Source organism: Typopeltis vanoorti, chromosome 1, assembly GCF_054136105.1.
Source record: "Typopeltis vanoorti isolate ZY-2024b chromosome 1, IOZ_Tvanoo_1.0, whole genome shotgun sequence".
NCBI classification, from domain to species: Eukaryota; Metazoa; Arthropoda; class Arachnida; order Uropygi; family Thelyphonidae; genus Typopeltis; species Typopeltis vanoorti.
Window position 1 is genome coordinate 66,893,528 of NC_143549.1, and position 16,332 is coordinate 66,909,859.

The 16,332-nt window shown below is 34.3% G+C and overlaps 1 protein-coding gene across 9 annotated transcripts in view; it reads left to right on the plus strand.

Moving 5' to 3' along the window:
- Imp (IGF-II mRNA-binding protein) overlaps window positions 1-16,332 on the plus strand; it is a 414,462-nt gene that overhangs the window by 313,646 nt on the left and 84,484 nt on the right. For all 9 annotated transcript variants that reach the window (XM_090397775.1, XM_090397794.1, XM_090397752.1 and 6 more), the window contains one exon: window positions 8,172-8,266. In XM_090397775.1, the coding sequence (XP_090253901.1) occupies window positions 8,172-8,266 (95 nt within the window). The remainder of the gene's footprint in view (window positions 1-8,171; window positions 8,267-16,332) is intronic.

A 16,332-nucleotide genomic window follows, 5' to 3' on the forward strand; every position in this document is an offset into this window, starting at 1 on the left:
TCCAGAAGATGACCTTGATATAAAGGTCGAAATGTCGAATGTGGATTTTGGATAAAACTAAAGTTTTACTCAAACACAGTAGTTGTCTCCATAATTTTCTAAAATGTATTATAACCAATCTAATACAGAGTGTTTTAATAAGGTATGTTAAATCTTTTCACTACTTGCATATGGGAAATATGACCTCTATGCTACTTCACCATTGGTATCTTTACTGGATCTGGCTCCTATTGTTAAATTCAAAGGTTGAAACTGGTCTGGGTAGTGATCTTTCCCATAATGCAAAGCATTATGGGATACTAAGGCAGTTAATGTGAAGTTATTAATTAGTTGTGAAGATACTTCATGTGCAAACTTTGATTGCTTACACTTGGATGATTTTTTGGCATCTTTAATTTAGTAACTTATGTTTGTCATGTCCCCTTTTTCCCCTCTCCAGTTAGCAAAATTATGCAACCCAAACACACCTCCATCAATCCTTATAGGGAGCAATAAACAGAGCTCTGGATAGCTCTCGTGGTCACTTTCCTGTAAATGCTCCCCCATCATCTCATCCTCCAAGAAACCCAATAACTTCTATTTATACTTTAAAGATACCAAGAAATTTTATACTCTGGTTTAATCCTTTTCCCAAGTAAGCAGTATGTACCCCATAATGCAAAGCCCCCCCCCCCCCTTCTGTTGTGTATAATGCAATGCATAATAGGTCCAGACCTAGGAGCGAAGGTCCCTCCTGGGGTCTGGCTGATGAGACCTCAATAAAGATTGAAAGCAGTCTGGTTAGCATTCTGTCACATAGCTTATCAAATTCTAGCTGGTATCATGTTGTAGCCATTTCTTTTAATCTGTTGCACTGTCAGTTTATTATAAAATGAATTTTAGCCTTTAATGAACTTTTTCAGTACTGTAACGACTGCTCTTGAGACCTCTGTCTTGAACCACATTTATTGTAATGAACCGTCCTAACCTGTTTGCACTTCCTTGGAACCTTGCCAAAGCCAAGACTTAAACTGCTTATTAGAGACACTGCCAGTTATCCTGTAAATTCTCATAGCACACACGGCTAACATGCCATTCAAATCCTGTATTCTGATTAATATTTTTCATATTCTTATTAATTTCTCCCAATCTCAAAGATCTTGTGAGACTGAATAACAGAAATTATGGTAATTAGAATGTGGGGCAGACTTGCAAATATGCAATCATTTCTGATTATATATTCAACAGGCAGCTGATTAGAAGAATATCACCCTACTTTGTCCAGAAGGGTTGGAAATGGTAGATCCCCAAAATCAGTTTAAACTCTGTTCAGGAGACATTCTTGTTGAATCATCCTCCTGGAAACAGCTGCAGTTCTTTCATGTAATGTGACTTTAAGTGAATGCCACATCAGGTAACCCCTACAAATTGAACTTTTCTTGGAACATCAGACAAGAAAATGACAAAATTATTTGTCATAATTATAACATTGCTCTGAATTAAAATATTGAGTGACATCCATAAGAATTAAAATCAGACTGGTAAAAGCAAATCTCACGAAACTGGCAGCCAGATACATCTACTAAACATGTAAATAACATTTCTACGATGGAATCGGCAATTTTCCTAAAACCCAGATGATCAAGGTCATCTTGCAGAAACATAAGCCATCATGCTTCCATCTGTAAGAGATTTATTTGAACTTGAGAACACTACATTGCAATTTACTTCTATCTGCAAGAACAGGATTAGGGACCTGCCAGTTGACAAGGTGTCACTCTAGTGGGCAACATGTCCCTTTCAAATAAGTTCCACTTAATACTGATGGATGGTGGCAATTTATACTTTCTCCTAGTAGAATGTAGAATCTCTTATTGTGCTACAACTGTCTACCATCCGTGCTGATATATCCAAGGATGACCTCATGTCATAGTTGAGTATTGTAATCTGTGGGTATAATCAGTGATTGAATATGGACAACCTGTATTCCATCATGGATATCACAAAAATAGATCAGGCTGACTGGAATATATTCTCAATCTTAGCAGAATTTGCACCATTCAGCTCCTTCTATTAATGGGCAGTGTATAATAAAAGCTCAAACAACTGCAATACAAAAAGAATCAAATGGTGGAATTCAGAATTTACCAGATAGTCTCATAATGTGATTAGTTATGTATTAAATTTTTTTCCAAATTGGTCCATTTCTAACTGAATCAATCACTCATATCTTAGTCATCCAGAAGATTAAGATATGAATCCTCTGGATCATTTTCCTGTAATTTTGACTTGCTTGTAATGATTCATGGTATAAGTTCGGATTTGTTTACAGCTTGAAATTTGGTATTTAGGTTGTTAAAATTTTCTGGAGTGCATAAACCAAAAATCAACCTACATTTAACAAAATTAAATTTTGTCACTATTGAATTTTTATAAAAAAAAAAATAATAATAATAAAGTGGTATCTAGCTAATTCGAACTAATAAAAACTGTGCTCGTTTGGATTAGTGAATTTCCCCCCAAGAGACAACAATAACTAGCTTTTAAAACAAAAATAATCTGATTCTAATGGTACATCAATTTAATTCTGAATAAATGAAGTGATAGAAAAAAAGCTACTGTAATGTAAAACTTTAAAATAATACAGTATACAAGTTTATTTCAGTAAAAAATTTAGTTTGTATGTACCTGTATTGTTGAGGATTCTGATAATAAAATTGCATAGTTCAGTACATAACTTAATTTGCATTTAAAATAATAAAATAAAAAAAAACTTTCCTGTACGCAACACAAAAAAAAGTTTCACACAATAACACAGTTTTATTTCTTTGTAAAAAGTCACTGATTTTCTTTTGCTTCTTGGAAGCTAAACTTTTTTCGAATGCTTCTCAGAACTGCATTAGCAATAAAATTTTGTGGAATGGCGTATCATTCTGCTCAGCCCATTCTGTGCACACATTAAAACTGTCAGTGACCACCTTGGCAAATTTTGAACAATTCCTCAGAACTCATGTCAGTCCACTGATTTTCATCTTCCTTGTTCTCTTTTTCCCTTTTTATAATTAATTGAAGTATCTTACAAAGTAGGTGACCAAGATATGCAGTTTTTCTTATTTTTATGGTATCTAAAAGTTCACATGATTTCCCCATTTGTTACAGTACTTCCTGGAGTTTGCTGTCTGTGGGATTTTTAACATTTGTTTGTATAACCACATTCTTGTTGAACCATCCTCCTGGAAACAGCTGCAGTTCTTTCATGTAATATGACTTTAAGTGAATGCCACATCAGGTAACCCCCACAAATTGAACTTTTCTTGGAACATCAGAGTTTGCTGTCTGGGATTTTTAATATTTGTTTGTATAACCACATCTCAAAGGCTTCAATTTTTTTTTTTATTGATGTTGTCTTTAAGCTCCAAATTTTTACACCGTACAATACACACCATGCATAGCATTTAACTATGCGTAGTCTAAGTTTAAATTGCAGTTGCACAGTGATTTCATCAGTAGAAAATTTGTTTCTTAGAATTGAAATTTCCATTTCAATTCTAACTTTTAATTTCCATTTCTGGATTGCATTCTTCATTTAACCAGCATATAATTCATGGAGATGGAGTTATTGATGAATGAAGATGAGCAAAGTTGTTCTGTGTGCCAGCTGGTAGATATCATGTTGTGCATGAAATCCTAATGTCATTTATCTATATACTGAGCAGCAATTGTCCAAGAATTGAACCCTGAGTTATACCAGTGGTTACCTTAAATCTGGTACATTCACACCCACTGTATACAATTTTTGATACCTTTCTGTCAGCCATTCACTTATCCAAGTGAAGAGTTTATATTCCAAACCAATATTCTCTAGATTATGCAACAGCCTTTTGTGTGGTATCCTGTCAAATGCCTCAGCAAAATTCAATAGCATCATAGTGTATCCTTTGCCTCTTGGCTGTAACATTGCTATAAAATATAAGCAAATTACCAAAACATGACCTTCCTTAAGTAAACCTATGCTGTTCCTTGTAGAGTATAGCTTGTTTATCTATTTCTATATGAAAGTTCTTATGAACTTCTCTAAAATCTTCACCACCACACCAGAGATATTGACAAATCAGTAGTTACACATCTGTTTTTGCACCACTTTTGTACAACAGAGCTGTCATATGTTCTTTCCATTTTATGGTATCTTTCCTAAGCTGAGCCTTAAATTATACAAACATGCCAAATGCCTAATTAATTTGACTCAACACTGCATTAACATATGTGCTGATATTCCATTTGTCCCAATTGCCCAATTCTTAACCAGGTAATGCAACAGCTTAACCACACTACTGGCCAAGACTTCTATAGATGTCAAGGTTATCATGGAGGCCTTTGTAGGCCTTCCAGCTAGGTCCATGGGACCTGCTAACCAATGACAGCTGCGGTCCTCCATTCATATTGGAGGTTGGATGGTTCTGGCAGCCCATTCTGTTAAAAAAAAAAAAAAAAAAAAAAGAGGATTGAATAAATGCAGGAAATTGGCTAATGTGATGAGAGAGATGGAGAGATCAAATATCAGTATACTAGGAATAAATGAAACTTTTTGGAAAGGATCATCAGATTTTGAGTCAACTTCCAAATGATAAGATATATAAAATATATACGTCAGGTGGTGAAATATCAAGAAGAGGCATAGCGTTTTGTGAGAAGAAACTAATAAAAACATTATCCATATAATCAAAAAATGAGAGTAATGGCAATTCTAGTGAAATCTAAACCTAGAGATATGCTGATCATCCAAATATATGCTCCTACAGAACAGAATGAGGAAGCAGAAATAAATATTATGTATGATGAAATAGAATGGTGTATAAAGGAAGTCTGAGGCAAGAAAGATAGTTATTTGTGCTATGGGTGACTGGAACGCAAAAGTTGGATCAGAGAGAACATCTACACACGTGGGTCCATTTGGACTAGGAATTCGGAATGAGAGAGGACAAAAGCTGATTGATTTCTGTAACAAGCACAACCTCATCGTAACTAACACTTATTTTGAGCAAAAACCAACAGCAAGATACACATGGGAAAGTCCGGATGGAAGATACAAAAATCAATTAGACTATATTGTAGTCGGTCAATGTTACTTCAATGGAATGCGGAACTCAAAGGTGATGCCAAGTGCTGACTGTGGATCTGATCATAGACTGGTCTTAATGAAGATGAATATTCACCTGAAAACAGTAAAATTTAAAAGAAGTCAAACCCTAAAATGAGATCTGCAAATAGTGCAGAATCTGATAATAAAATCAAAATTTAATGAAAATATTTCAGAACTGCTGTCTGCACAGTTGCAAAACGAAAATGAACCCTCTAAATGGAATAGACTATAAGCAGCTATCATAACATCTGCTAAAAACCACATCAATAAACAAGAAAGAAAGAAAAAACCATGGATAACTCGAGGTAATCAACCTTATTGATGAAAGAAGAACATGGAAAAGAGGAGCAAATGAAGAAGAAAGGTTAAGATATAAAACTTTGGATAAAAGAATCAAATAGTTATGTAAAAGATTGAAAGAAAAAGGGATAAATAGGCAGTGCACTGAGATAGAGGAATTACAAAATAGGAACAAAACCAGAGAAGCATTCCTGAAAGTGAAAGAACTTAATGGAAAAACAAAACGCACAGTCGAATAACATCAAGGACAAAGATGGAAACATACTCATTGATAAGGAAAAGTTAAATGGAAGATGGGTGGAGTACTTATCAGATCTCTATGATGATGATAATGGTAACATGTTGGATGATTCACGACACCTTAAGTTAAACATAACAGATATCACTCTACCCACAAGAAAAGAGCTAGAACATATAATTAAGAATCTTCCTAATAATAAATCCCCTGGGTGTGATAATATTCCAGCTGAGCTGCTGAAAGCTTTGACTGGCAATAACTATTTAGTGGAATCCATTCAGGACATCTATTAAGCAATAAAATTACCTGAAGTTTTTACAACATCTATATGTATACCAATTCCAAAGAAACATAATGCACAAAATTGTGAGGATTACAGAACTGTGAACCTAATATCCCATGCATCTAAAATTATTTTAATCTTCGTTAACAAACAAATTGAAAGAGCCATAAGTAGTGAATTGAGTGAACAACAGAAAGGCTTCAGAAGAGGAATGGGAACCATTAATGCTATCCTGGAACTAAAAATACTAATAGAAATAAGTTTTAAAAGAGGTAAACCGTGAGTAGACATAACTATACAAATAAATAACGGAAAAACTCACTTAACCTTATAAAAAGCTCCGTTATTTATTTGTATAGATACTAATAGAAAGATCACTTGAAAGAAATAGGAACATTTACATATGCTTCATGACTTTCAGAAGGCTTTTGACTGGGTAAAACGTAATAAAATGTTCAATATATTAGATAAATTAGACATAGAAGATCATGTACTTAAGATTATAAAAATGATTTACACCAAACAGAAAATGCAGCTGTTTAACTCTGAGACTTCTGAGGTGAAAATAAAAAGCGCAGTTAGACACGGTTGTATCCTTTCACCAAATCTGTTTAATATCTATAGTGAGACAGTGATGAAAAAGATTGAAAAACAAAAAACAGGAATTAGTATCAATGGTATAAAATACAACAATCTTAGATATGCTGATGATACCATTCTAATAGCAGAAAACAGAAACAAATTAATCAAATTACTGCAGCTACTAATTGAAGTAGGTAAAGAATTTGGATCAGATATTAATGCAAAAAAAAAAAAAAAAAAATTATGAAAATCTCAAAAGAAAGCAGATCCGAGCCAGAAATATTCATAAACAAAATGAAAATTGAACATAATACAAATATTTAGGCACCTACTTTACTGCAGATGGAAAGCAAGATAAAGAAATAAAAATAAGAACAGCCATAGCTAAAGATGCATTCTGGAAAAATAAAGATCTGTTCAGAAGTTCTGTGAGTATCAAGACAAAGAAAAGAATGATAAGAACATTAGTGTGGCCAATTTTCACATATGGAAGTGAGACCTGGATATTCAAGAAGAGAGTAAGGCAACAGATAATGGCTTTGAAATGTGATGCTATAGGAGAGCTCTGAAAATCCCATGGACAGAACATGTGACAAATACAGATGTCCTACAGAGAATGAGAACACAGATCTTTATTATAGGAAATGATCCAGAGAAACATGAGATTGGCAGGACATGTACTGAGAGGTTCATCAGGACAGAGGATATTAACAGTTTTAGAAGGAAAAATTATGGGAAAAAGATCAAAAGGCAAAAAACGATGGACATGGCTTGAAGATATAAGATCATGGACAGGATCACATAGCTATGCAGAAACAGAAAGGAAAGCCACCAACAGAGAGAAGTGGAAGGACATAGTGCTGCACTCTCTCACTGAGGAAGATACATGAAGAAGATTACATTGAAATACATGGTGGATACGAAGCATATGAGGATGCGTATTTGGTCCATAATGGCCAGTAAGGTGGTTAATCTCTAGCAGTACTGGACAAATTTCAATATACCATGTGTAGGTGGCAGGCAAATTTCATCACCTCTAGTGAAACTACCACCTAGTTTATTGGTAGCTTGAAAAGTTCTATGTTTGGTTTCTAAAGTTCTGGATTATTTAGACATTAACTGCCATTGATTTATAATCCTTCATGGGTGAGATGCATTCATATAACCCTCTTCCCTCCTGTTTTAATATGACTCCAAAGCTGTAAGAGGCTATCTTTTGGCCCAACAGCCCAGAGCTACCTCTCCCTCCAGCCTAAGGAGGACATAATTAGGATAGTGTTTCATTCATTGTACACATTGTCGTAATGCTTTGTGTTTCTGCCAAGTTTTTTGTACTTTCAGAATTCTTGTTTGAATTCAATAAAATGTAATTACTTAATTTATAATTTGGTTCTGTGGAAGCATTGACTTAATATCATCAAAAATAACTTAAATGATATCACACAAGGGCAATCTATTGATCTATAATCTAATTGTGGTTAATCATAAATGGTTTCAGCTTTATAAAAAAGAAATATTGCCATGAAAATAGTTGTTTTACTCTTCCAACATCTACAAACTTATCTGTAGACTTGTGTTCTATTCTATTTAATATTATGTTATATTATTCAAGAATGCTTTGTGCTTATGTTTCGTGGGTATTTTTTCAGGTTATCACTATTTATGGAAATCCAGAGAACTGCTCATTAGCTTGTCAAAAAATTTTGGAAGTGATGCAAGAAGAAGCAAATAATACAAATAGGGGGTAAGATTTTGGAATTTTTTTCTTTATTTTTATGGCTAATATAGCCTACTTTCATTTAGGAGTCCCTTTTTTACAATGTCATTAGCTCTTCCCTCAAATCTTAGGACATTACTGATGTGTACAAAAAATAATATAGGAGGAAAATTCAGAGATACCTTTTTTGGATGTTGTTGGCTGTCTCCTTATCCCAGCAATATGAATGCTTTGCTGTTAAAGAAAGGGGGTTTGGGAAAGTGGGGGTAAAGTAATGGGGGAATTATTTGAAAAAAAAAAAAAAAAACCAGTTTTTTTTTTTATGTGTATAATATTATTAAGGGTGAGAGGTGGGGAGAGTGAGTGAAGGATCTGAAAATAGACTATTTTTTGAGAAAGAGGAAGGATCGATGGGAAAAGGTCAGAGTGGGAGTAACGGGGTGTGAGCCGTTTCAGAAGTTGTGGAGGAAATTCTTATTTTATTTATTTATTTGAAATTTAATTTTAATTTAATTGTACGCATCCACGTTTCTACTTTTAGTGTAGTAATTTTCCTTTCCCAATTCATTGCCTCATTTCCACTATTTTACATTAAGATAGGCAATGAACAAAATTGTCAATATTAAAAAACAGCTATTTTAAAAACAAGGGGTAAACTTTTATATAGAAATGGGTTTAAAAGGGGTACACAAGTGGAAAAGGTCTGGAACCACTGCTCCAGATGGTGACCTTAATGTTAGGGTCAAAACATTGAGGGTTATTTCGGTTTATGTTAAACTGAAGTTTTACTCTAACACAGTAGTTGTTTCAGTAATTTTTGAAGATATGTTCTGATCACCGTGTAAGCATGAAAGAAAGGATAACATAATGCTGATCAAATAACTTTGTGCTTCCTGATATGGTATTGACACATCATGAGATATCCTGTAGATCATAATGCGGAAGGTAATGTTCTGAACTAAGAGGGACTTGGTAGGCTGTGCGATTTGAACTGTATGCAAACCAGTGGATACTTTTGTTCTTGCATGATTAGAGGAAAATAAAGGAACTATAGTGGGAACAATACCCATGAAAGAAAGTATCCTTTAAAAGCAGTGCAAAAGAAGCAGAGCATCTATGAAAGTGATGGAAAGCAATTTCAAATAGTGATGTGGGCAAATATCAGAATGGGGAACTGGACAATTAGACTTATTTGTGCCTATGGTCCTACAGAAGGTCTGCTAAGGTAGAAGAGGAGGAATTTTTTGAGGCTTTAGAGAAAGCAACTGACTCGATGAAAAAGGAAAAGTTGGTCTTTGTTGGAGATCTGAATAGCAGAGTAGGAAATGATTGTCAGACATATAAAAGTCTGTGAGAGAGAGAAAGAGATCAGCTCTTAGCAGAATGCCCTCTTCTATATATCTAAGAACACTTAGAGAGGTTTTGGGTGCCCCATACCAAATATGAGAACAGTACACAGTACTCTAAGGTAAGTCGAATTTAGGAAGGGCTAGGAGTTGTGAAAGAGTGTTTTGAGTGAAAAGGAATAGTAAATTTTTTTTTTAGAGACATCTAGTAACAAGAACCTAAATTGTATCGAGCGCTACTAGTTAGAGGGATAACTGTGTGAATTCATCAGAACAACATGAAATATGTATTCAAAGTACAGATGTCTTTTAAAAAAAAAAAAAAACCATAAATCAAATATTTTAGTTTGTCTTCATAACCATCATCAATATAAATATTTGAATAATAGAAAATTCAAAAACAATGTACATGAAGAATGGCATCTTTTCATGTGCAATAACGAGACACTGGGTAAAAATAATTGCACTGTTAAGACTATATATCATAGTTTAATCAGAGCCAGAACTTTGTCTTACTTAAATAAGACTTCTTGGTGAACAAAAAGTAAACCATAGACAAATGATAAAATATTTTTATACGTAAAGGTACAGGGTGTTCGGGATAAATTTGACAGTTTCGTAAGGAAAAAGAAAATCTTCTTTGTATCTATTAAATTTAATGAATTGACAAAAAAACATTACAGGCAGAGTTAATTACAATACTATCAACAAGATTTACTCAAAATAACCACCATTAGCATCGATCACAGCTTCAATTCTGCTTTGGAACCTCGAACAAGCTGATGCTACAGTCTCCCTGGGAAGGGCCGCAAAAACTGTTTTAATTTTATCCATTAACTGGGCTTTTGTATTACTGGAAGTGCGATTGGTGTCTTTTTCAACTGCGCCCCATACAAAATAATCCATGGGGTTAAGGTCTGGGGAGTTTGGAGGCCAAACATTTGGACTGGTGAAGTCGTAGAAATTTTCAGACAACCATTTTTGACTTTTCCCAGAGGTGTGGCAAGGGGCCGAATCCTGCTGCCATACATACGGCCTACCATTGGCTACCCTTGTTATCCAGGGCTTGACTACAGTTAGCAACTCCACGAACAAAGCCCGAATTCCAATGCCAGGGTTCTTCAACACCTGTTCCTGCAGATTTGCGAGGAATTCTGCTGTACGAACGCAATCAGATCGTCTGCTAGGGATCTTTCTTCTTGCTACATCCTCGTAGTCACCATTGCAAGTCTCTAGTTCATGCCTGATTGTTTTTACTGTATTCAGGGAGCATTGGGCAGCAGTCGTAATATCCTTATTTTGATGGCGGGCACGAATCATCATGATACAAGTTATTCTCTTCCATGATTCAGGTGGGTTCCAGCTATCCATCCTTTCTGACATCTTGTATATGAATGAAGAAGGGTCCAAACTTTTAAATGAAGAGAAGTGTGTGTTAATACATGTAACTTACGGAAAAATATAATTAATTATAAATATGTCAAATTTATCCCGAACACCCTGTATATATATGCAAAACAAAATATCTGAAGAAACTTTCTGTGCAACTATCAATTTTTCTGCCTTATAAACTTAAGTTTATCTATGTACTGGCAAAGTCTACATTAAGTATATATGATAATTTCCAAGACTTTGGCCAGACAGTTATTGATCTCAATCTCACTGCAAGTTTACAGTGTTTCTGGAATTGTCATTAAAAACTTTAAATTATTTATTAGTATTTTTTTAAAGTGTGTAGTAATTTTTACCTGGCACTTGTGTAAATGCACATGAAAAGATGTTATTCTCCATATACAACATTGTTTTTGAATTTTCTGTTATCCATTTGTTAGTGTTGGTTTGGACACAAAACAAAATTTTATTTAAGTTTAAAGGGAGATGGTAAATCCTGTTTTATTTTATAGCCGGGTACGAAACTCGGATCGAAATCCATCGAATCCATAGTTTCATGCCGAAAAAAACTATCGGCGAGCCCAAGTGTAAGTGATCACTTGGGTAGCCTTTTGGCTTATTATAGTAGTAAAATTTTATTTAATTAGCTTCTTTACTGTGGATGCACGTCTTGTTATACTGAAAGCTACATCAGTGGCAGTAGTCATTTCCATATGTAAGTAACAAAGTTAGGTATCCCCATATTATAAAATCTTCTGAGTTGAGGGATGGTCAGAGCAATTTTTTTGATCATCTAGGAAAAGATTGCCTCCTCCAACCACCCACCCAAAAAAGAAAACAGAAAAGAAAATTAGTCTTACAGAATTACATGCACAATTAAGTAATAATCTTTAAATAAGAACAGCATATGTCCTTATTAAAAACATCCTTGGAATTAATAATTGAGTAATGCAATTTTTTCATGTGCAGTCAGATAAAGTTTATGTAAGCTAAGCTCAAATTTTCAATGTCTGGGGATTGTAGTCCTTTACAGAGAAAGGATCAATATCTATGAAAGTGCCACTCAATTGACTGCTTTATAACATCTGGGTTTTCTTCCTGTGGTACGAACTTGCACAATTTTATTCTACACTGCTAGTAGAACTCCCATTTGTGGTAGCATGCTTAGAGGCAATTATCACTCAATTAAATTCACTTTATATTAATCATTTTCAGTGTTGACTGTTTAAGCTTTCACCAGGACGAACAGCGAAAAGTCAGCTACTGGAACAAATCCTAAAACATACCCCAACTCAACATCACCAGAGTTCAAGATCGGAACTATCAACATAAGAAGCCTAAATGGGAAAGAAATCAAGCTAGCTGAGGAATTGGATAACTACCAGATCAACATAATAGGGATGACTGAAACAAAAAAGACAAAAATTGGTGAGATCTTTCTGAGCAATAAATACAAAATATTATATTCAGGCAGTGATAATCAAGGAAAAGGAGTAGCTATAGTATTCAACACTAAATATAAGGCTAATCTTCTTGAATGGCAGGCAATTGCAAGTAGAGTAATGTGGGCAAACATCAGAATGGGAAAACTGGATGATGAGACTTATTTGTGCCTATGGTCCTACAGAAGATTCTACTAATGTAGAAGTGGAGGAATTTTTTGATGCTTTAGAGAAAGCAACTGACTCGGTGAAAAAGGAAAGGTTGGTCCTTGTTGAAATCTAAATAGCAGAATAGGAAATGATTGTCAGACATACAAAAATATTTTGGGAAAATTTGGAGAAAAGAGCAAAACTAATACAAATGGCAAATATCTGTTGGATTTCTGCTCAGGACATGGACTGATTATTACTAACACCATATTCCAATATAAAAATGTACACAAAATCACATGGAGAGAAGAGACAAGGAATAAGAAAGTCTCATTGACTATGTTATCGTTGGTAATGATTTCTCACTGGTGCAGGACACTAGAGTGTACAGAGGATTTGAAATTGGAAGTGATCACCATGGTCTTGAGCAGGATAAAATTGAATATTATATTGTAAAGAATAACATGCATGAGAGTTTTAAAGCGAATAAAAGTTGAGCATCTCTCAGATGTGAACTTTAGACTAAAATACACAAACATTATGAAAAATCCTGTTCTCCAACAAAGAGTTTGAGAACAGGAACCAAACTTTGGAGATTCAGTGGCATAATCCTGAAGAATACATTGAATGATACTGCCAGAGAGAGGCATGTGTGAGGTTGTCTGCAAGGATAGAAAATTCAGAACTCCATGGTGGACACAGGAAGTTAGAGGCAGTGAAGAAAAAGAAGAAAATACATCAAAAGTTCCTGCAAATAAGTCAGCTTGTGCTGTTAGAGAATACAGAGACAAATGTAAGAAAGCTAAATACTGTAAAACTAGCTAAACAAAAGTCATGGGAGGACTTTGGTAAGAACATAGAAAATAAATATCAAGATATTCTGAAGTTTGTTGAAAAATCTGAAATGGAGAAAAGAGTGCTGTGAAAGGAATTATAGATGATAAAGGTGGTATGAAAACTGGAAAAAAAGATATCATTGATGTATGGAGTAATTACTTCGAGAAAATTGCTAAGTGGTGGAAAAAAACACCTGACCAGGCATGCAATCAGTAATACATATCCATACTTGAATTAGAAAAAGCCATCAAAAGTCTGAAATATGGAAAGGCAGCTGGAGTAGATATTTGGTCAGAAATGCTCAAAAATGGAGATAATTCTTAGTGGCTTCACTGCATAGTTCAGAAGGCCCGGACATGGGGACAAATTCTAGATAATTGGAGTAGAGCTCTCATAGTACCCATATAAAAAGGGAAATAAAACTGAATGTGAGAATTAGTTATTTCTGTACTGAATAAGATTTATGCAAGTATACTTGAGAAACAGTTGAGTTGGATTGTGGAAGAGAAACTTGGTGAACAAGCTAGATTCAGGCCAAATAGAGGCTATCAGGAACAGATTTTCACTTTATGACAGATAGTTGAAAAATAATGGGAATATAACAAAAATCTGTATTTTAAGTTTTACACTTGCAAAAGGCATATGACAAGGTGCCAAGAGAGAGGCTATTCAAAATGCTATAGTTGTGGTGTCAGTTTGGATGTTATATCAACAGTACTTAGTCTTTATTTGAGTTGTAAGTCTGCAGTTAGAATTGAAGGAAGTACAGGAAGATGGTTTAATGTTAAATCTGGTGTCAGAAAAGGATGTACATTATCCCCTCTGTTATTCATTATCTATATGGATCACATTATGAAGGAAAGTGGTATTAAACATAATATCAAAATTGGAGAAGTTAATCTCAGCTCTTTGCTTTATGCCAATGATGTTATAAATAAATCCACTAGACGTCTGCAAGATTCCCTGACTAAATTGAATAGCTGTTGTAATAGATATGGTATGAAGGTCAGCAATAACAAGACAAAGACAATGAAAATAGGCAGAAGCATTGAAAATATCAACTACATTGTGAATGGAGAAATTATAGAACAAGTAAAACATTTCAGCTACTTAGGCATGATTTTTAATGAAGAGGGTAAATTAAATATGGAAATAGACAACTGAATCAACGAAGCGGGTATGGTAGGAAGTCAACTGAATAAATTTATATGGAATAAGAGAGAAATTAGTCAAAACACTAAATTAGCTGTATACAAGATGGTGTTCAAGCCAGTTTTAACTTATGGATCTGAGAGCTGGGTTAGAAATAAAAATGTGACCAAAGACTAGAGACTGCAGATGTGAGTCTTGAGAAAGATTAGGGGTGTGAACAGATAGCATCAGTTGCAATATATTAAGATATTAGGAAAGAGACATAGTTAGCATCCAGGTTAGCAGAGCTAATCTCAGGTGGTATGGTCACTTAAATAGAATGGGAGGGGAAAGATTTGCAAAACAAGTGTTCTCTGCCAGGTTGGCAGGAAAAAGATCCAAAGGAAGACCAAGATATAGATGGTTGATACCTTAAAAAAGTGCCTTAGAAGATAGAAATATAAGATCTGATAATATTAGTCTTGACAGGTAACAGATTGATTTGGAGGAAAATTGTAGATAGGATGTTTAGTAATATAAGTTTTTCATTTAGTACTGTCATATCCTGTGCACCCCTTGAGGATACATATCAGGAATTTGTTTGACAGTTTAAGCACTGATTAATATTCTCAAATAGTGTTACAATCATCACAGCCCAATATTAATATTGACAAAATCAAATGGTGTAAGTTTTTCATGCAATACTATCATAACCTATGTACCCCTTGAGGGTACATATCAGCAATTTGATGATGATGATGGTGAGATTGTATATTAAAATAAATTGAGATTCCTGCATTTTAGAAAACAAGCATTTTAATTTAAAAAGAATTTCGGTATGACAAAGGAGATGTCACAGATGAAAACAATAATTACAAGCAAGTATTACATTATATACAATAAAGAGGTTAATCTTATTCCTCAAAAATATGAGTACTGCTGAAAAGGTTATCGTTATTAACGCTCTCAACACTTTTCCTCCAAATTAGTCTGTTTTCTCTTAAGACTCCAATACTGTTGTATTACTCCAAGATCTTTTGTCTTCCTTTTTCTTGTCATCCTACAAAATATACTTTGTTTTGCTACCCTTTCTTTTCACCACCTTATTGGATTATTTCTACTCACTTATGCATTGAAAGCATGAATGATGCATATACCATAGTAACAGCATGATTGATAAATGTCAAGTTCTTTCCTAATATCCTTGTTGATTTTGCCATTGATGTGTTCTCAGAACTCATGCAGTCTTTGATCAAGTGATTTTATTTCAAACCCAACTCTCAGATATTAAACTGGTTTGAATAATGTCTTATATATTATAAATTAAAGATACCAAGAAATTATACCTTTGTTTAATCCATTATCCAAGTGTAAGCAAACAAAGTTTGCACCTGAAATATCTTCATGACTGGGGCAACTCATGGCAAAGGCAGTATGACTTGACATCACTTGCCTTAGTATCCCATAATGCAAAGCACATATCCTTGTGGACATGTATAATGCTATACATTATGGGAAGGGTCATTACCCAGTCTTTCAACAACTAATGTCTTATATATTGCTAGTTTAGTGGTTTTGGTAGTTTTTGCTAATTTCTCTCTTATTGCATATGTATTTATTCAACTGTCCCCCACCATACTAGCTTTGCTTATTCTGTTTCTATTTCCATATTTCATTTGCCAGCTTCCCTAAAAGTTGTGCCTATAAAGCTGAAATATTTTGTTCTAAAGGCATCCTCCATTTGGGATGCAGATGTTTTCAGTATTCCAGCCTATTTTCATAGTATATTATGAAA